Source organism: Lutra lutra, chromosome 14, assembly GCF_902655055.1.
Source record: "Lutra lutra chromosome 14, mLutLut1.2, whole genome shotgun sequence".
NCBI classification, from domain to species: Eukaryota; Metazoa; Chordata; class Mammalia; order Carnivora; family Mustelidae; genus Lutra; species Lutra lutra.
In genome coordinates this window covers 87,874,403-87,895,308 of record NC_062291.1, presented here as the reverse complement: position 1 = coordinate 87,895,308, position 20,906 = coordinate 87,874,403, and the positions used below count along the sequence as shown (strand labels likewise).

The window sequence follows — 20,906 nt, the reverse complement described above, 5'->3', positions numbered from 1 at the left end:
GGCCAATGGCAAGGACACACACACACGGCTCAGCGCTCGGCCCGTCCCCTCCCGCACGGGTGCCCTCTGCCAGTCCCGCGTACACCTGACTCCCTCCTCCCCCGCCTCCCGCAGAAGCCCACCCTCCACTGCCCAGGGGCAGGCAAGGCCCCAGACCGTCCATGCCACCCCCCCTGGACTTAATTTGCTCTCGTGAGGTCTGGGCCACAGGGCCCTTCATTCCGATGGGCGCCCCTGTTCCCTGGGAACACCTCTGAGCAGATGAGAGCATCTGGGCCAGCTGGGCACTGGGTCAGGGGTCCCTCGAGCTGAGGAGGCTGAGTATCCCGTGGCCTGGCCCTGGGGTCCCCTTCGGAGACATCAGCGGACCCTGGCTCTCCCTCCCCTCCTCTCCTCCCCTCCCCCCTCCCTCCCTCCTCTCCCTATTAGGGCCGTCGTGACACAAGGGAAGTTGGCGGGAGATCTGTTTGCTCACAGGGAGTAGGTCTAGTGACTCTCCAGGCAGCGAGGAGATGGAAGGGGACCCCACTGACACTGTGCCCTACTTCCAAGAGTCCATGCCCAGCTGGCCAGCTGGAGTCTCAGAACCAGCTGACTGGTGCCGTGCCCTGTATGGCTGGGGTCAGAGATGGGCCCCAGGTGCCAGGGCAGCTGGGCAGGAGAGCCCTTCCGTGTACAGGGTGCAGCTGACCTCCTTATGCAGGGCATTCCCTCAGAGCCCTGGCACGGCAGGCCACATGTCAGGGAGCGTGGGGTGGGGTTCAGGGGAAGACAGGGCACAGCCCCCTGCCACGGCCTCCCCTGGTGGCCAGTGAGGGCACCTGTCAGCCCCGTGTTCCTGCCTTCGGTGGACGGGCATGAGAGCCCGGCCCAGGGCTCAGGGGAGCAGGGGCAGGAGGGGACACGTACCTGCTCCCATCAGGGCCTGGCTGGGGAGGCCCAGGTCAAGGTGAGCACAGCAGCTGAGCTCAGGTGGACGGGGTGAGTGAATGACTGCAGCAGATTTCAAGAACCGAGCAGAAATGCTGGCCCTTCCCCATCTCTGAGCCTCCGCTCTGGGAGAGCCCCCCAAGAGCCCTGCGGGCAGGTTCAAAGGAAGCAGACCTCCCCTTGCCCACCAGCCACGGTCCGCAGAGGGGACACACATGGCTCTCCAGGGACCATCACTCACACCTATGCCGGGGACCGCTCCGGGGAGGCCCCACCCACCGCCCGGATGACTCCCAGCGCTGCCGCGCAAACGCTGGTTCCCAGTCGCCTCGGGAGCTCCGACAGGCCCGGCAAGAGCCACGGGGGGAGGGATCAGCCTGGAAGGTGAAGCGCCACAGGTGTCCCTGCCACGGCGGGGGTCAAGCGGGGAGGAGCCCAGCGGGAGCCGGAACATCGTGGAGTAGAAGTCAGTTAGACCTTAACTTCTCGCTCTGCGTCCAGCGTCCCTCCGACCTGCTCCTGCAGCAAGGCGTAGGCCCGTTGCAGAGCCTGGTACTCCATGGTCAGCTGCCGGAACCGCAGCTCCGTCTCCTCCTTGGCCACGCCCTGCACAGGTGCACAGAGACGCAGTGTTGCGGGGGCCCCGGGGAGGTGAGCCTGGAGCCCCCCGGGGGGAAGGCCCAGCTGGCTACACTGAGGCCAGGGTGAGCCTCAGGGGCTCAGTGGGGACCCCGCCTGGCCCCCCAAGTGTGTCAGGTGAGACCTGGCCCTGGGAATGCATCTCCTCCCCACCCCCACCTTCCTGCGCAGATTCCCAGATGCCTCCTTCTGGCTCCAAGGACACCTGCTGCCCCAAGGAGAAGCCAGGGGATGGCTGCTGCCTTTGAGGGTCCCCTAGGCCCCAAAGCTCTTGCTCCGAGAACAAGGCCTAGGTCTGCTGTGGAGGCTGGCTGTGTCTGAGAGGGACCAGGCCCAGGAGCCCTCACCGGGCCGCAGCTCCCCGTGTGCTCCTTATCACCAAGGCTGTTGGCAGTAGCTGTACAACGATGTCTGAGGTCTCTAAGCGGGTCCACGGCCATGGGGTCACCTGCCCTGATCTGCCCGGGGAGGCACTACCTGGGACCTTAGTGTCCCCTGGGGCCTCTCAGGGCCACTCCTTGTCCTTCAGCCACCGGGGCCACGCCAGTGAGAACAAACCAAGCTTCTTCCCACATGCGGGACTCAGGTGGCTGCCTGCACCTAAGGGCCCTTCCTTCTGGAAGAAGGACTGGCGGGCAGGACAGACTGGCTGTGTGTCTATCCAAGACAACACTATTCTACACTATCTGTCCCATGTACCTCTCGGCTTGGCCCTTGGCCTTGGTGCCAGCCTCCCCATACTGGGTGCTCCAGAGCCTGGGGCAGCCCTCCGAGAGGCAGGGAGCCGTCTGTTCCCATGTGTGGAGGGGCAGGGGCATAGCGGCGGGCTGAAGCCCAACCGGGGCCTGTGAAGGGAGGGTGGTAACGGGAGGCACTTCTCACCCTGCGGAATCACAGGCCACGGGGGCAGGGGGCACAGCCTGGGAGGGCCACGGAACCCACCGCTCCAGGCGGCAGGCCCCACAGCAAAACCCCATGTATCCAGACCCCCGACCCTGATCCCCCTGGCCTCCAGGCCCCACTCCATCCTGTCCAGAACCCCCCGTGGGAGGCTACCTCCTCCAGGTCATCGTCAGGCGTACACGGGGTCTGGTCTGTCCTGTCCGTCTGGTAGGAGATGGAGGAGCCGTCGGACTCCAGGGAAGCCTCTTCATCGTACCCAAAGAAGGTCTCCACCACAACCGGCTTCTGACCCAAAGGAACTGGGTTAGTCCAGACATGGACTCGTGTCCCCTCCTCACCCCGTGTCCACCATTACTCTCTCTCTATCCAAGTCCCTCCTGCTGTGTCCCTGACACTTTCCTGAACTCCTGGCCCGACAGTCACCGGAGCCTCCTGGGTCCTTCTTGTGCTGAAATCCCACCGGACCCCTTCATGGTCCAGCTCATAACGGTCAACCCTCACCGTGTGGCCAACGGTCCACACCTTTGTCAACCAACATCCTGTCCTGGGCTGCTGAGCCCATCTGGGTGGCTCCTGGCCTGTATCCTAATTGCCTGGCTCCTCCCCACTCCTGCCTCCTGGAAGCGACGGGACAGCGGGGGCCCAGGTGAAGAGGGCGGGCGGGCCTCCTCCCACTGGCTCCCAGGCCCCCAGGAAATCTCTAAGTGCTCTGCGACAATCCCGAGGAGAGAGGGCCCCCAGCACTCTGGGGGCCAAATGGGCCAGTGTCCGTGCCTGAGGAGTTACCTCCCAGGCTGTGCGAGGAACACCCTTGAGCATTCAGAAGCCCAAGAAAACACACTCATGTTGCATAAAGCAGAGCACAAGTTAACGTTCTCTGGGAATACCTCCAGAATCTCCTTTAATAAAAAACACACATTTATGGAAAAGGATTGGGCTTCAGACTCCCTGGGGGGGCAGGTCTGCCTGGGAGGGGGCCCCGTGGGGGCCGCAGACAGGGCGCTGCAGCCTGCAGTGGTGACGGGGGACCATGCGGTGGCGGGTGGCGAGGCAGGCCTGGGAGCCCCGTGGCTACGTGGGAATTCTAACTCCCAGGCCTGCAAGGGAAGGCCAGAGTCGGGGCGACCCCCTCCTTCCTGCGGTCATGAATCGTGGGCTACCTGGGAAATTTAAAAGCAACAAGGTAGGACTTTTAAATTTAGAACTATAAACAAGAGTATTGATTTGAGGTTCGTGTTGGTTATGGTACAGTAACAATTTTTAGAAACAGTAAATATTTTCTTTTCACCTCCAGAGAGAAACTCCCTCGTGTTAAGCGGCTTTAAAAAACACACTTGGGTCAGCATCGTCTCCTTTACCTTGGGGAGTTTGGCCATTTTCTTTCTTTGCTTCCGATATCTTAACAGCTTATCACGCTCCTGCAAAAAACAGCGGAGGAGGTTTTCTGAGGGGTGAGCAGCTCCCTTCGCGTTCCCGCGTGGTCACTGGAATGGACCGGGAGGGCGGTTTCTAGGCAGGCTGCTGTCTGCGTGGTCACGGAGCTGGAGGGGCAGACGGCGTGGGGCTCCCGCTTGGCCCACGTCGGGGGCTGTGACCACAGCCTGCTCAGTGCTCCAGTCTCCTTCACGGTGTGCGGCCGGGGGGCAGGCTCTGAGCAGAACACACACAAAAACAGGAACCCAAAAGGGCCCGAGCCCAGCCCTGCTCTGTGCTCTCTGAGCAGATATCTGGGGAAATGCCCTCCCCACACGGCTGGAGACAGACCCTGCAGACATGGGAGGAGACCGAAAACCCGTGTCTCCCCAGGGAGCTGAGCTGCGTTTCCATGACCCTGACCATGTACCAGCCACGCTTCAACTGCTGGACCACACCAGCAAGGAGGAAACCTGTGGTGGGGTTGAGCGCTCCAGGGACGCCAGCCATCCCTGAAGAATGGGCAAAGCTGGGTGCTGGCTCCTGTGGGCATCCCCGATGGCCACGTGGGTCATCTATCTGACCCTAACGAATGGGCATCCTTGGTCCCCACTGCAATGTCTTTGGGCAGGTAGCCTGTGTTGGCACGGCTGCCCTGTCTGGACTAGATGGAGCCACCAGCAGGAGAGGTTCCAGGGACAAGTGTGCTGGGAAACTGGGGTGAATGTGGGAGTTACTTACTAGCACACTCTTCACGTAGCCGGCGGTCTCAAGCGTCTGCGGAGAGAAGAGCTTGTTACAGAGCTGGGCACACAGACCTGCTCCCCAGGGACCCAGAGCCTGGTGGCTGCCCCAAACCTTGGCCACCTCCCACTGCCTGGAGAAGGAGCATCTGACCTGACTCTCTCATGGCGTCCCCCTCCCTCCCTAAGCTGACCTCCCAAGGGCACCGAGAACCTACAGGAGCACCCGGGGGCCCTCGGCCTTTCGGAAACGGCAATAACCTAGATTGCAACTGACCAGGATTTCCTCCTTTTCCTGAATGCCCCCCTCCCCACAGATCCTCTACACAGGGGGACGCACGGCCACTGTGCGGCTGAACGAGACAAGAGGGCAGCTCTCAGGCATGGTCAGGGAAGGCTGAGCTGGTGAGACCCGCCCTGCAGCCCACACTGAGCTGTGGGACCTCCCGTTACTTTGGAGAGAACTTCAGTCATCAAAATGAAACAGGCGTTGGGGCCTGGCTGGCTCGGTCAGCAGAGCATGTGACTCGATCTCAGGGTCTTGAGTTCAAGCCCCACATCAGGCATAGAACTTAGTAAAAACGACAACAAGACAAGCCAGGCCAGCACTTCTGGGCCACAAGCCACACCGGCAGGAGAGATGCTGCTGTCCCTTCTGCCGCACCCAGAGGTCACAGAAGGACCAAGGCGACTTGCTCTGAAGTGGTCCAAGGGGACAGCAACAAGAAGCAGAAGGCCCCAAGCAGAGCAACTGCAGGAAGGTTTGGTGCAGGATTATTTGCAAAGCCGTGCCCTATAGGAACAGGGCAGTGTCCTGGGCTGGGTAGGCCCGGAAGAGCCTGTCCACGTCCTAATGCCCAGCATCTGGGCCTGGACCTTATCTGGAATAGGGTCTCTGCAGACGTGATTGAATCAGGGATCTGGAGGAGAGACCGTCCTGGATTAGGGCACGTGTACTCAGGAGAGAAGGGGAGGGACACAGAGCAGCCTTGCGGAGTCAGGCCGAGGTCCGAGAGGCCCCAAGCTTCACTGCAGCAAAGGATGGACCCAGGCCAGGAGCTAACACTGCGGCATCACTGCCCTTGAACCCCGGGGTCCGAAGCGGGGAGGAGACGACGCAGCTTTAGAGGGCCACTCGGACATGGCCGCGGTGCAGCCCCAGGGAAGGGCGGGGGGACACGCATGCTGGGCTCTCCATCCCACGGACGGGGCAGGATGGCAAGGAGCCCAGGTAGGTGAGAGGAGGGGTGGGGCCCGAGGGAGATGGGGGTGGGGCCGAGGGAGGAGAGGGGAGGGGCTGAGAGAGAGAGAGAGACAGACAGACGGGAGGGGCGGGGCCGAGGGGCGGTAGGGGCGGGGCCGAGGCAGGAGAGGGGAGGGGCTGAGAGAGAGCGCGAGAGAGCGGGGGGCGGGGCCGAGGGGCGGCAGGGGCGAGGCCGAGGGTGGAGAGGGGAGGGGCTGAGAGAGACGGGAGCGGAGGGCCCATGGGTGGGAGAGGACGGACCGAGAGTGACGGGAGCTCAGGGGCGCGAGGAGGAGAGGGGAGGGGCCGACGGTCGAGGGGAGGGGCGGGCGAGAGGGGCGGGTCCAGGCCGAGGTAGACGGGAGAGGAGGGCGTGGCCGTGGGCGTGGGCGTGGCCCTCGGCCAGCGGGCGGGAGGGCGGAGGGCGGGAGGGCCGGGGGCGCGGGCACCTTGGAAAGCTCGTCTATGAGGTTCTGCTGCTCCACGACCTGCAGCCTCAGGAAGTCCACTTCTCTTTCGTCCTGGCTTTGGTCCAGGTCGTTCAGGGAGCTGGGCCTCCTGATGATGCCGGCCCTCTGCCGCTGCAAAGCCAGCCAGACCGGTCACGCGGGGCGGGCTGAGGGGTGGTCGGCGGCCCTGAGCGGGTCCTCCCTGCCAGCGGGGCTCGCGCCGCGCAGCCGCGCCTCCCTGTCCGCCGGGGCCAGGCGCGCCTCCGCTCGGGCCCGGGCGGCGGGCGGCAGGGTTGGGGGGGACGAGCGGAGGCGTGAGCGGCCTGCCCCCGCGCACCCCGCCGCTTCCGAGCTGAGCGTGGGAAGGAGGCATTTCTGCAGCCGGGTGCGGGGAGGGGGTGCACCCCGGCCTTCCGCCATCCCCCAACCACGGTGAAGGCCCGGCTAAACTAAGAAGGGACCCAGGAGACACCTGCTAACCATCCCCCACTGCGCGACTGGGCCCTCCGGCAGCTCCGGCCTGCGCTGTGCTGGTCTGCAGCCGCGCGCTGCTCCACACAGGTGTCCCGAGGCTCCTCCCACCTGAGCCCTAGATTTTCAGAGTCAGCAGAGGCCGAGGAACTCCTGGTGTTCCACCCGCGGCAGGCCTGGGGCTGACCTGCTCAGTGACCTCCCCACCGTCATGCTCAGGCAGGTGCCCACAGCCTCGACCCTCCACGCTCACACCCTCACCTACCGCCTCCTCTCCCAGCCAGCCCCGTGGATTCCGCTGCCCTGTCTGTGACCCCCTCGCTGCCCTGTCTGAGACCAGAGCCCGGGCGTGAGCACCCTCCCCGCCCACTGCACCAGGCAGGGCCCCTTACCATTTCTATGTTCTCCTGGGTGACAAATTTTAACTTGTTTTCCATCCGCCGCAGAGTATGGGACAGATCCTCATTCTTCCGGGTAAGTCGCTTATTCTTATCCAGCAGTGGCTTGTACTGACTCTCCGCTTCCCTCAAGCGCTTTAACTGAAACACAAAATTAATCACACGGCGTGACTGTAAGTGTGACATGGAACCAACAGTCCCCGTACGGAGTCGGCAAACTGACCGGAACAGCTTTGGCTCCAGCCAGCCGTCTCGGGGCCAAGCCTCTATTTTGCCAGTAAGAGCCACAGGAGCCTCACCCGGCACATGACCCTTCAGGGCCCTTGGAGGAGCCCCCACTCAGACACGGGCCACCTGGAAATTCCGGTGCCCGTTAGCCGTAATCGTGATGGCTCCCCGGAGAGGGACGGGCCTCGCTCGTCCCAGGGAACTCATGGGGCGGACGGTACTTTTGCTCAATAATATGGAGCAGGGATCAACCAACCGGCGCCCAAGGCCCACATGTGGCCCCTCAACCAGGTTTTGTTCATAAAGCTTTATTGAAACAGCTGAGAGGCCTGTATGCAAGCCCTGTCCTTGGCACCATCACTCCTTTCCACAAGGAAAGGGGGCACCTGCCCCCTCAGCAGCCACAGACCCATGGGACACAGATACGCCGTGGCCCTGCCCCACTGCCACTCACCAGCTCATTCCTTTCCTCCGAAAGCAAGGCGTTTCGGTCCTCCAGCTTCCGGACAATCGCACTCAGCTCCGCGATCTTAAGCTGGAAGCGCCGAGCGTCCTTTTCATCCAACTGCTGTTCCTAAAACAAAAATCAACTGCAAACAACTGTTCGCAGACACACGCGCAGAAACCTCTGCAGATCCCAGTCACCACGGAGAACAAAGCAGTTCTGTGCCATGACGGCCCGTGATCGCACGTGGCGGGTGGGTGGGGGCAGAACCCCCCAGGGGTAGGGGACCGCTGCTGACCACCGTGGCCACCGCGGACCGCACAGTGGGGGCAGAGCGAAGGAGCAGGATGTCCGGGATATGCAGTGGAAGGCAAGGGCGTGCAAAGGCGGGCACGCGGGTGTGGGCGGGTGCTGCGGCCCCCCTTGGGGCTGCCGAGGGCTGCCCCTGTCGGGAGGGCCTGCGTGTGCGGGAGGCGGGCTCGCAGCTTCCCTCGTATGATCGTGTGAGCACAGGAAGAGATGTTCAACCTGAGACTTTGCAAAGATGGCTTCCCAGGACGCGTGCTCCCTCACACTGAGGTTCTACGAGGTCACTTTTGAAACCTCTGGAACCTCATTCAAAATCAATCAAAACATTCTGATCCAGTTTCAGAGTCTCTCTGGAGTTCACACAATCCATCGAGTGGCAGAGCAAGATTCAATTCAGTTAAGCGATTTATAATAAAATTATTAAAAAAATCATGTTCTATTCTTGAAATGTCGTTGTCCTCGGGCTGGCTCAGCTCAAACAGTTTGTCCTCAGAGCAAACAAAGGCATGTCCGGGGAGGACAGAGGAACGGTTCCTCATTCAGCAGGTGCAGGAGAGGCTAGGGGCGGGCCCGTAGGACCTGCACTGAGGGTCCACGGAACTTAGAGCCCCCCACCCCGGACTGCCAAGAACCACTCCAGCGGGCTCTGAATCAGGAGCAGCAGTGAGCAGTGATGACGTCACGGCCGTGCGGCTGCGGGCTACCCCCACCCCACGTTATCTCGGCAGCCTGAAGAGGAGCAAAAGGGGGACAGGGTCACACAAAAAGTGGGTGGGGGTGACGGGCGGGGGTGCGGGCGAACAGAGAGCCAGGAGCCCGTGCACGTGGAGATGGAAATGGTGCAGCCTCGTCCCTCTTGCCGGGGCGGGAACCGGGACCAGCAAGCAAGGACCGTTAGCTGCCTGGGGGCCTGGCAGCTGCAGGCAGGCTCCAGCCGGAGGCCTCGGGGGACCATGGGGGGCGGGCGGTCGAGTGAAGGCCAGTGCTGTGCCACGCCAGCCAGGAAGCAAGGAGGCAGAAGTGTGTCTGCCCGCCCAGCCAAGCCAGAGAAGCGGGGGGTCTGGGGTCCGGCTGGTGGGCTGCAGACACGGTCAGTGTGCCCGGGGCGGGGGGTTCTGGTTCTGGACTCTGGACCTAGGCTCTCAACTCCCTGGGGAGCCGCCCGAGCAGGCCCGCAGAGCCTCGCACAGCACTGTCTGTGACTCTGGGTCACGGGGGAGCGTGGGGAGGTGCTTACAGGGCTTCCCGAGTGGTCTGAGGCGTCTCCTGCACCGCCTGCATGAGGAAGCTCCCGTCTGGGGCTGCCCAGGTGCCGATCAGCCTCTTTGACCTGGGACAGCTGCTCATCTAGAGCCTCTTTTTGGAGCTGCAGTCTCTGAGCATGCCCGGCTTGAACCCCTAACTCTCTCTCCAGCACGAAGACTGCTCTGTCTTTAAATTTTATCTCCTCCATCTATAAGGAGAACAGAACACAATCACACAGGCAGGCAGAGTACAGGTCCGCAGTTACCATAGACACAGACGGCGGCACTCGGAGCCAGCGCCAGGAGGGTCCCCACCGCAGCGGCCCTGCCCATGTGTTTCTGGGCTCTGCGACGGGATGCAAAGCAGGTGCCTCAGCACAGCCCCACTGCTCCGGCCGAGGTGTGACTCCCCCCACCCCACCCCCGGCTGGGCCGGCCTCTGCTCTGCTAGTCCAGTTCAAGCTGGTGCATCTGAGTCTCCTTCTGGACTCCGGGCACCCCTCCCAGTGTCCCACCCCCTGCGGCACTGGACTGCGGGGGCTCCTGGGGGCTGGCATTGGCTGGCAGGACCGCAGAAGCCCCCTCTAGCTCCTGCCTTCTGCCGTGTGTTGGGCAGGGCCGGGGAATCGCCGAGTTCCTGGGACCCCATCCATAGGAGACGGTGAGGAGCAAGGTCCGTCCTCCAACAGGGCAGTTGAGGGTATGAGAAGCGGAAGTTTCTCGCTGCCTCTTCCCTCTCCTCTCTGAGGGGCACCCCGGCCAGAAAGAGCTGACGTTCTGGTCCTTCTGCACCCTGCCTCTCCTTGCCCCGAGGCGTGGACAGACCGAGGTGCTGCCCGACTGCTTGCAGGCAATGCTGCATTTTTAGTTCATCTTGCTTTGAGCTAAGGCATGGAGGAGGGGGTCTCCGGACAAATCAGCTCCAGACTGGAAGTCAGGAGTGTCCGGCCCACCCAGGCCTCTTCAGGCCAGCAGGCGAGTGGCCATGAGGGGTCCGTGGCCCTCCCCACTCTCCCTGAAGCGCTCGACCTCCTGACAGCAACGAGAAGGCTCTCTGCACGCAGCTGCCACGTGTCTCCGGGCCCCTCAGCTGGCCGCTGCGGGATGGGCCGCTCCCCGTGGGGAGGCAAACACACCCCACCCCCGCTTCTTCAGACAGACAGACTGACGGACTGGGGCGCAGCAAGGGGTCCTTACAAATGGTTCTCGATTTATGAAACGACTCAGTTTAAAACAAATTTGCAAACAATGGAACAGGATGGGATAACTTGGTGCTTCACTTGCCGTTTAAGGCTAACTAAGCTCATAAGCCGGCCATCTGCTGAGGTCAGCTTGGAACAAAGACGTGAGATGTCTCATTAGCCCGGATCACAGTTTTGCAGGAAAGTGATGAACTGAATAGAACAAAAGAAATCCTTAATTGCTAAATTCCCATTTACTGGAGCACACAGAAACACCCTGAATTAGTGAAAACAAAGGGACCAGGGAAATATAGTTGTATCGCTAAGCAGCCGTGTTCTGGGGTCTACCGACACTCATACGCGACACTAAGAAAACATCACTGTTCTTTCGTCAGGACCCCAGGAAATGAGTCCCGACACAAAGATCCCACTGAAATGAGCTCCGTAAGCAGACGGCTTCCACCGAAAGGCAAACCTCCCTAAGGGGCCGCCCGACTCTACCACGTGCTGCGGCCGAGCAGGGTGACAGGCCCACAGAGGAAATTCAAGGACAGGTGCCTTCACACAGGGGTGGGATTTGATCGCCAGGGTGGGAAGTCACTCTGAGTTCAGAGACAGTGTCCCAGGGGGTCCTCCTAACGCCAGGGGGCTCGGCAAACAGCAGCGTTGGTGTCCATCAGCGTCCATGGGCAGCAGACGCCCCGCAGGACCCTGCGGTTCCCACCCGAATGCCCACCTGGGAAGGGGGGACACACCGGCTCATGAGGTGGAGAGAAAACTCTGTCAGGTCCCGTGGGCCCCCAGGTCTACAAGGCACTGCTTCCGACTGTGGCACATGTCCTCGTACGATGCCCAGGCCGGCCGGGGGAAGCAGTGGTGGGCAGCATGGCACTGGGGGCTGCAGTCCCGCTGCCTTGCAGCCCAGCACCCCCTTTCCCTGCCAGAGGCCCGTGGGTTCTCTTTCCGCAGAGAGCACCTGGGGACGTCATCTGTCCCCGTCTTATGTAACCGCGAACACCCAGATGACCAGCTCTCCCAAGGGACAGGACAAGGGCTCTCCGGTGAAATGGGGGCGCGAGTCAGGAGCCTCCGGTCACCCTGCCGCCACCTTCTCTCTCCCAGACCTCTGTAGTGGCCTCCCTGTGTGCACGCCTGTGCCTGCTACAGCCCGTCCCTCACCACCACTGTCCCCTCGCTGAAAACGGAGTCCGGTGGCGTCACTCCCAAAGTTTCCAGGGAAGATCCCAAATCCTGACTGGGCCTGGCCAGCTTCCAGACGAGCTGCCCCAACCCCCCCGCAGTCCCAGACCCACACCCCAGCTCCCCACCTTCCCTCCCCTCCGCACAGCACACCCATACCCCCTCACCCCTGGGAGCTCCTACACTCCCCTGCCCCTCCCCCATAGCAGCCCCCGCCCCAAACCTCCTCACCCCTGGGAGCTCCCCCTCACCCCTTCTTCTCCAGCACACACACCCTTCACTCCCGCCCCCTTTAGCACCCCCATGCCCATCCCCTCCACCTTTCCCAGTTACAGAAGGTGTACGGAAACTGAGGCAGCCCTTGGGGTGGTTGGTCCCCAGGGAAGGATGCTGAGGACGGAAGAATGGCCCTTGTGAAGGGGTGAGGACATTCCGCACACTCTGACTCGCCCCTGCTGTCCAGAGCAGGCTCTGCGCAGCGCACAGAACCAGAACCACTACATGGGGCGCCTGGGAACCTGCGTGTAAAATACCCTAGTGGGCGCCTGGGTGGCTCCGTCGACCGAACATCCCACTCTTGACTGAGGCTCAGGTCGTGATCTCCAGGTCCTGGGATTGAGCCCCTCGTCCTCAGGCTCCACACTCCACGGGGCGTCTGCTTCTCCCTTTCCCTCTGCCCCTCTCCACTCGTGCTCTCTCTCTCTTTCTCAAATAAATAAAATCTTAAAAAAAAATTCCTTCTGGACTGTTTGTCGCTCGTGAATAAAAATACAACCAATCTTTGCATTTTGATCTTGATCCTGAAAATGTGCAGAACTCTTTTAATGGTTCTGGGGTTTTGGGGTGAATTGCTTAGGGTTTCCTACAGGCACACCACCTGCAAAAGAGACAGCTTTACACCTTCCTTTCCCACCTGCCGTGTTTGGTGTCATTGCTCCGCGGTCCTGCCCTGACTCCAGTTCCTGGGAGGGAAGAAAACAAAGAGAGGCCCCGACACGGCGCAGAACCTCCTACAGCCCGTCCGCCCGCGGGCCCCGCGCGGCTCCGTGGGGGCCCGCGGAGCGGGGAAGGTCAGGAGCCACAGCGGCCTCCAGCTTGTCGTGGCCGTGCAGGAAGTTAAAAGACAACGCGGAGATGCCCTCGAATTCCTGATGGAAACTTCTCTGCCCCACAGTCCCCGGCCCCACAGTCCCCGGCCCGAAGCATCGAGCGCGCGGAGTCAAAGCCTCGTACGAAACACGCGCAGTCTCGGGAAGTTCTCTCTGCGCTCAGGGTCCGGGACGCCGCTGGAGCCCGCGATCCGGCGGAAGCGGGAACCACACGTCAGCAAAGAGGAGGACATGGGAGGACCGAGCCCAGGAGCGGGCGGGGGCTCCCAGGGGGCCGAGAGGTCAGGTAGTGGCCGGGGTCGGGGGAAGGCAGGCCCGAGGGCGGGCGGGGGGCTCCAGGAGGGGCATCTCGGGAACGAGGGAAATGCGGGGCCGCACTCGGGGCAGAGACGCCCCCCGGGAATTCAGGGCTGAACCCCAAGTCCGCATGCAGAGAAACGAGCAAACGACAAGACCAACTCCTCGGCAGGGGATGCGCACAATGGGGTGACAGGGCCGCGGGGCGCTGTGCGTCCTGTGTGAGCAACGCGCACACGGCAGCCGTCTTGTCAATACTAGATTTCACTCTAGTGTCCGTGGGGCCTTCTCGTGTCCCTGAATACCCCGCGCTCTGGGCCCAGGACGCTGGCCCCTGTGCTCCCACCTCCCCGGCTGGGCTGAATCGGCCATGGCTGGGCCCTGCCCCCCAGGGGCCACCCTGCTGTCCCCGGCCGTCACCCCGCCCCTCCCCCGGGGCCTCAGTGAGCACCTGCCGGGGGTCGCCACCAGACAGGTCTCCCCTGACAGTGCCCACACCTTCCTGAATCGGCCCCTCGCTCACAGAAGCCGAGTCCTCCTGTGAAGAACCACCCGGACAACTTAGGAGCAGAGGGGAAGGGGGCCAGGGGGCCAGGGCAGGCAAAGGGGGAGCAAAAACTGAGATATCAAGAAGTAGAACTTTGTGGGCGCCTGCGTGGCTCAGTGGGTTAAGCGTCGGCCTTCAGCTCAGGTCATGATCCCAGGGTCCCCGGATCGAGTCCCGCATCGGGATCCTGCTCAGCGGGGAGCCTGCTTCCTCTCCGCCTCTGCCTCTCTGCCTGCCTGTGCTCACGCTTGCTCTCTCTCTGACTAAATAAATAAGTAAATAAAATCTTAAAAAAAAATAGAAATATAAGCATTGTTTTGAGAATTTGGCACAAAATTCAGGAGAATCAGCTAAAAGAGCTGGCTGCAGCTGCCCCTGGGAGCGTCCATGCCGGGGGGAGGGGGGGGGCGGTGGGCACCACAGGGGACCGTCTGGTTGTGTTACAGGCGCCCAGCTGAGGAGACGGGCCACAGGCCTGCAGACAGACAGTGGGCACTGACCGTCCTGTCCCACCTTCCTCCAGATGGTCACTGGTGTCCCTCCCTTTCCCGGGCAGAAGAAGACAGGAGGGACCGTCCTGTCGCATAAGGAAGCCCACACTTCCCACAGGGTCTTCTTGATGGCTCACCTGGTGGCACCAACGCATGGCTTAGAGTTGTGGGGGGCACGGAGTGGGGGACAGCCCAGGAAAGGAGGGCGGCTGTCCAGGCTGGGAGTGTTTGGACCCCCATGTACACATGGCCACAGAGCTGTGTTGAGCTCGCAAGGCTTGCGTTCCCCCTTGGGCCTCAGGTCTGGAGAGTGGCTGTACCCCTTCTGGAAGTACAACATGGCAGCACGGCCCGGGGCAGTCTTCAGAAAGTGGAGCCCAGGAAGGAGGGAGAGGTGCCCGGCCAAGCTGCTTGGAGAGATTGTGGCATCCTGTTCAGGGGATCCCAGGGGTCCTGAGTGTGACCAGCAGTAAAGCCAGCTCGTCCCCAGCCCATGACCGGGGACATGGGGCTCTAAGGTCGAGCTCCGTTTCTCCCAAATACCAAGGAGGTCAAGCTCCAAGGGATGAGGACAGTCAAGCACAGGCCCTCCCGTCCCTGAATTTCTCTTTCACTTCTTGCTCTGGGTCTCTGAGGACGTCGACTCTCGGGGTGCCAGCCACGGACAGCGGGTGTCTGAAGCCATCCCGACGCCGGAATCCGGCCACTCCTGACCGGACAAGACACTGACTCCCCATGGTCCAGACACAGAGGGCGCCTCCCCACATGGCACTGACACCAAGACGGCCCCCGAGGGCTGTGACCTTTACCTCTCTGGACCCGGTGCTCACGCCCACGTCCCACGTGCCCCTCCCCGCGCCCCATGCCCCGGGAGCACATACCAGCCTGCGGATCTCCCGCTCGCACTCCTTCTTGATGCGGGAGATCTCCTCCTGGTGGAGATGGTACACGCTGCGGATCTCCGCCGCCTTGATCTTGTCGGCCTGGACCACGATGGTCAGCGCCTCCTCCACCTGCTTCTTCGCCCCCTTGAGCTCTGAGATCTCCTGCTGCATCTTCATCTTCTCCGCCTCGAACCCCTTCTTGGCCTCCTCCTTCGCCTCCGACAGCAGCACGACCTTGGCCTTGTCGGGGGCGCCGTCCCGCAGGGCGTGCAGCAGGGCCTGCAGCCGCTGGTTCTCGTTGTCCTTGACCTTGACGACCCTCAGCAGCTCGGCCTCGTGCTGCCGCAGCAGCGCCTCCCGCACGGCCTGCAGCTCCTTCATCTTCTCCTCGTGCAGCTTGGTCTTGAGCTCGGTGAGCAGCACCGCGTTCTTGTGCTGCTCGTGCTCCCGCACCTGCCGCAGCTCCTGGTTCTTCTCCCTCTCCACCCGGCTCACCTGAAAGACAGGAGCGCCACCGGCTGCTGCTCACGTCCTGGCCACGTGCACGCCCCGGGGCTCGCGGCGGGAGTTCTGTGCTCCTCCCTGCATGGCTGGGAACTATCTCCCCCCCGAGACGCCTCCTCACGGACGGGCGGGCGGAGAGCGTGCCAGGCGTCCTCGGAGCCGGAGGCTGGAAGCACCGTGAGCCTGGAAAGGAAGGTCACAGACACGTGGGTCCACACGGACCCGCTCCGCTGCCCTACCCCCCGCCAGACCCGGCCGCGCTGCAAACGCCCAGCGGCCACCTCGCCCATGAGCCGCCAGGAAGAAGGTACGGGACGCGTGTGGGCACGGGCCTCCGGCCCAGAGGACAGGGCACTGCACTTACCTCCTGCGATGTTCTTGGCCGACAGGGAGGCGACTTGAGGCCACCGGTCTGTCTAGATTTTGGAAATGCTCAGATTTTTGACTGAATCTCTTGTTTTCATCTAGAAACGTCAGTCTTGGCTCAGGGGCCACACCACCCACACGCGGCAGGAAGTCGGGGCTCAGGACCTAGCATGGGGTGAGGCAGCGGCTGACCCGCCCCGGGTCCCCCTGTGGCTGGTGGTTCACTTCTGCCCCAGCCTCCATGATCTGCGGCACCTCGCAGGGCCAGCATCCTTGAACCCCTCCTTCTCTCCTGTGGACCCCAAGCCCAGCTTCAGAGCGGACGCCCCTGCTCCCCACTTAGACAGCTACGGCTCCAGCTCCCCTCCCACCATCCACCATCCACAGGAGGAAGCGTCCGCATGTGCGGACGGGTGGCCCAGTCCCCTTCTCTGCTTTGGGGCGTTCAGGGCAAAGGCAGAGCCGGGGCGCCTCCACGAGCAGACAAAACCCACTATGCCATCTGGGAGTTTCCAGCCCACCCCGCCACGGCCCCTGGCACCCCAGCTCACAACTCTAGGTTCTTTTCCCCAGGGTGACAAGCTCTGACCCTCCACCTTGGGCAGGCCCACTGCCCATCCCCCAGGCCGACCCGCCACTCTGCGCCCCCTTCTCACAGCACCCCCCCCCCGGTGCCTTATTCATCCCTTTCTCCAGGACTGTGGTGTCCCTCCCGCGTCAGAGCGAGCTTCCCCGGGATGCACGCAGATCGGGAGGCTACATGCCCCACACCCATAGTACGTTTACTTCCCTATCAGGACACGCATGTGACCGGACGCACTCAGCTGGGGCTCCGCCTGGTGGCCCAGTGTGCAGTGGGGTCCAGCCTGAGCTGCCCTCGGGATGGCTCAGACCCCGCAGTGCTGCACCAATTCTAGTGACCGAACTCTGTCCAGCCTGGGCCTCTGGGCGCTGGCAGGGACGAGCAAGTACCTGCCTGGCTGTCTGAGTTCCCGCCAGAGAAGGGGCCGTTGCTAAAGCCCAGTGCGAGGGCTCGCTCCGTTCCCACTGCAGGTGCGCTGCCCTTCTCCGTTCAAGGGGAAGATGTCGATGGTGGTTCTCAGCCATGTGGGGGGCAATCAGCAATCTCTGCTCTCAAGGGGGCCACTCCCGAGCCATTTTAGCCCCCACGGTGGGGTCGGGGGCTCACAGCCAAGACATAAGGGAGCCAGCCGGCCTCTTGCATGGGCTTCAGCAGAGGGAAGAGCAGTGTGGTCGCGGGGTGGTGGTCATGGGCGGTGGTCGTGGGCGCGTGGTAATGGTGGTGGTCGCGGGTATGTCAGGATGGTGGTGTGGGACGGTGGTCACGGGTGGGTCATGGGTGGTGGTCGAGGGTGGTGGTCTGTAGGCGGCGGTCACGGGTGATCACGGGTGGTGGCGAGGGTGGTGGTAACGGGTGGTGGTAAAGGGTGGTCATGGAGGTGGTCATGGGGTGGTCACGGGTGGTGGTTGAGGGTGGTGGTCGTGGGTGGTGGTCGTGGGTGGTGGTCATGGGGTGGTCACGGGTGGTCAGGGTGGTGGTGTGGGCGGTGGTCACAGGGTGGTGGTCGCGGGTGGTGGTCGTGGGTGGTGGTCACGGGTGGTGGTCACGGGTGGTCATGGAGGTGGTCATGGTGGTGGTCACGGGTGGTGGTTGCGGGTGGTGGTCATGGGTGGTAGTCGTGGGTGGTGGTCATGGGTGGTAGTCGTGGGTGGTGGTCACGGGTGGTGGTCGTGGGTGGTGGTCGTGGGTGGTAGTCGTGGGTGGTGGTCACGGGTGGTGGTCGTGGGTGGTGGTCATGGTGGTGGTCGCGGGTGGTCAGGGTGGTGGTTGTGGGCGGTGGTCACGGGTGGTCACGGGTGGTGGTCACGGGTGGTGGTTGCGGGTGGTGGTCGCGGGTGGTGGTCACGGGTGGTGGTCACGGGTGGTCATGGAGGTGGTCATGGTGGTGGTCACGGGTGGTGGTTGCGGGTGGTGGTCATGGGTGGTAGTCGTGGGTGGTGGTCACAGGTGGTGGTCATGGGTGGTCATGGAGGTGGTCATGGTGGTGGTCACGGGTGGTGGTCGTGGGTGGTGGTCACGGGTGGTGGTTGTGGGCAGTGGTCACGGGTGGTCAGGGTGGTGGTCACGGGTGGTGGTCATGGTGGTGGTCACGGGTGGTGGTCACAGGTGGTCACAGAGCTGGAGTTTGTCACAGCAGGAAGCTGGTGGAGGGGGATGCTCAGAGCCCTGCAGGGTCTGGTTCTCACTGTGCTCTAAGCTGATTCAGAGACAACAGCACCCACACCTGCCACGTACTTGCCTTTCTGTCCAGTGCCTGTGACCGTCCCTGCTGCATGTGGGAAGGGCCTGGTGAAAACCCAAACCCACGCCAAGTACCAGGCCCCGCATGTTCCAGCGAGCGTGGGCAGGTTGGAGCAGCGGGCTCAGACGCAGCAGACCGTGGCCGGGGACCCCTTCGGAGCCCGGGTCCTCTGATACAGCCCCCACAGTTACCAAAGAAAGTGCACAAGCAAGCACACGGCGCTCCCAGGAGACACAGGCTCTCACTTCAATTCTGAGCAAGACGCACTGGATGGGAAGACCAGCCCCGCTGCTTCCTTGGGCTCCGAGGGTGCCCCAGAGATGCCCTCGGCCCCCGCCTCGGCCTTCCACCCCCTCAGGTCTCCGGCAGCGGGCTTTCCCCGACGCTCCGTCCACGGGGCCTGTGAATTCCTCCCCATGTGCTGTGGGCTCAACCTCATGGCTCCCTGGGCTGGAGATGTGCGAAGGTGGGGATGTGGCCTGCGGCCCCGAGCACACAGGCTGTGGGGAGGTAATGGGCAGGAGGCGTCCCAGGCTCCTGCCCCCCCTATGAGCACTGAAAACTGCGGAGATATGCCGTGGCCTGCCCGCTGGGTCCCACTGGTTCTGGGCGACTCCGATCTGTCCCAGAAACACACAGCAGCTTTGAAAGTTAAGGAAATGGTCCTGCCGAGGTAGCACGTAGCGATGTTTCCTTGAGATCCGCAGCTGCCTCTGCCACAGACCGCGGCCTCCCAGGACCTCATCAACGTCTGGCTGACGTGGTGGCTGGTGGCTTAGCGGTAGCGCTCTTGACTCTTGGCTCGTGGGGCCATAGCTTTGCCTTCCCGGACGTTGCGGGCTGAGCGGTTTCTGCATCTGGAGCGGGTCTCTGCGCCAAACGACGGGCCGTCTGGGGAGGGGCAGGTCGCCCTTTCAGTTCATTCCTTCCATTCACCCAGTTTCAAGGGACCAGGCTCCTCGTTGGCCTGGCAGGAGCCCGATTACTTGTTTCATCAGGAACGTGTGGGTTTGAGCATAGCTGGCGGGGTTCGGTTTGCTGCTGCTCTCATCCCACTGAGGCTCAGAGCATCTGTTTGTGGCCACTGCGAGCCAGCCCCGAAGCCTTCGGACGCACCATGACCCTGGCTGTCCCAGGCTCTCCGCAGGTCGGGCAATCCTGTGGCTCACCGCCTGCCCCAGCCTGTGCCCCAGGCACCCTGACTTCTTTCAAGGGGGAGTGCTATTTTGGCGTCCCAGCAGGACCCGGGGGCTGCCACAGCCCCAGGCTGGTCCCGGCTGCAGGCCTCCTGGCGGACAGAAACACGGCCTCCCCGTGCGTATGCGAGAGAAGATGCCTCGAGCTTCCTGCCAGCACTTTCCATTTCCAGCGCGGTTTCCACCTCCAGCCCAGGCTTCTGTTCGACTTCCCGGGGCAGCTTCTGTGCCTCCGCTCCCCCCACACGGAGAACCTGGTTCTCAAGGAAGCCAGGGCAGCAAGGGAGAACATTCCCGCATTCCTCTTCTATCCACGTGACACACGCAGTCGCTCGGAACCCTTGGAACCCAGGAGCTGCTGTGTTCACGCCCTTCTGCCAGTAAGATTCCTGAGAACGGGTGTTTTCCCACATTTTCCCTGCTCCCTTCCCAGTTTGTCATGGCTGTGCCTTGTCTCCGTGGTTGGCTCCCGTGGCCTGGCCATCCTCAGGTTTTGTTCAGAAAGAAACTATGTTCAGTGCTGTCCACAGTCCTCACAAAAACCCGCCTGACCCCCAAGTCCCACCCCAGGCCGAGCCAGGCTTTCCCAGAGGAGGGGGCGCTGGCCCCAAAGGACCTCCCCACCAGCCAGCCATCCAAGTGGCTTGGAACTGCTGTGGACACACAGGGCCCACGGTGACAGGCACTACCGTCTCCACTCCTTGGTCAAGGCCAACTTCTACCCTCAAGCCAGACCACAGCCCCACGAGGATGGCCTGCGTCCGGCCCCTGACCCATGCAGGCGCTCATAGGACCGGGTGCCCGCCATCCGCAGTCCTGACCAGACATTCCTAAGAGGGACTGATCTGATGGAACTGCAGAGCGACAGGGGCCGGGCTGGGACGCCCTGAGGCGGGTCTCCCACCAACCTGCTCCAGACAGAATGGAGATAGAGGCACCCGGAGTCTACACAGCTGCAGCGCGAGGAGCGAGGGCATGGGATGCGCTGTGTGTCTGCGGCCGAGATCCCGTCACTGATCTCACCCGCCAAGATCAGAACTGCATCTGCAAGGAGCCCCCAGGCACCGGCCGGGCCCTGCAGGTGGGGTCCTGTGCTCAGACCTCGGCGCGGGGCAGGCCCAACCCGCCGGCCACACAGCCACAGGCCCCGGGTCTCCTCTCACCAGGGGCCCTGGCACACCGTTTCACGCTCGTGTGTGCTTGGAAGCAGCCATAACCCTTTACGGGGCCACGGAACGTCTACGGCTCTCGAACACCGGTCCACGCATTTGCTCGAGATTTATGGAATTTTAAAACACATGGGCAAACAGCGCCGCTGGGACCCGGCTTCAGGGGTCGTGGGCACCTCCACGCAGGCTGGCTTTTTGCGGGAAAGGACCTTTCTCTCTAATT

At 62.7% G+C, this 20,906-nt stretch overlaps 1 protein-coding gene across 20 annotated transcripts in view; it reads right to left on the bottom strand.

Annotated features, from left to right (window-relative positions):
* The window catches only part of JAKMIP3 (Janus kinase and microtubule interacting protein 3), a 79,037-nt gene that overhangs the window by 29,005 nt on the left and 29,126 nt on the right, over positions 1–20,906 (bottom strand). For 5 of the 20 annotated variants that reach the window (XM_047702686.1, XM_047702691.1, XM_047702688.1 and 2 more), the window contains exons 3-11: positions 15,122–15,619; positions 9,409–9,624; positions 7,872–7,991; positions 7,184–7,330; positions 6,321–6,452; positions 4,627–4,662; positions 3,831–3,890; positions 2,626–2,757; positions 1,408–1,536 (exon numbers count right to left, since the gene is read on the bottom strand). In XM_047702686.1, the coding sequence (XP_047558642.1) occupies positions 1,408–1,536; positions 2,626–2,757; positions 3,831–3,890; positions 4,627–4,662; positions 6,321–6,452; positions 7,184–7,330; positions 7,872–7,991; positions 9,409–9,624; positions 15,122–15,619 (1,470 nt within the window). Of the gene's footprint in view, positions 1–1,407; positions 1,537–2,625; positions 2,758–3,830; positions 3,891–4,626; positions 4,663–6,320; positions 6,453–7,183; positions 7,331–7,871; positions 7,992–9,408; positions 9,625–15,121; positions 15,620–15,749; positions 15,812–20,906 lie in introns of all 20 variants that reach the window. The other 15 variants (XM_047702687.1, XM_047702689.1, XM_047702693.1 and 12 more) reach the window with 8 other exon arrangements.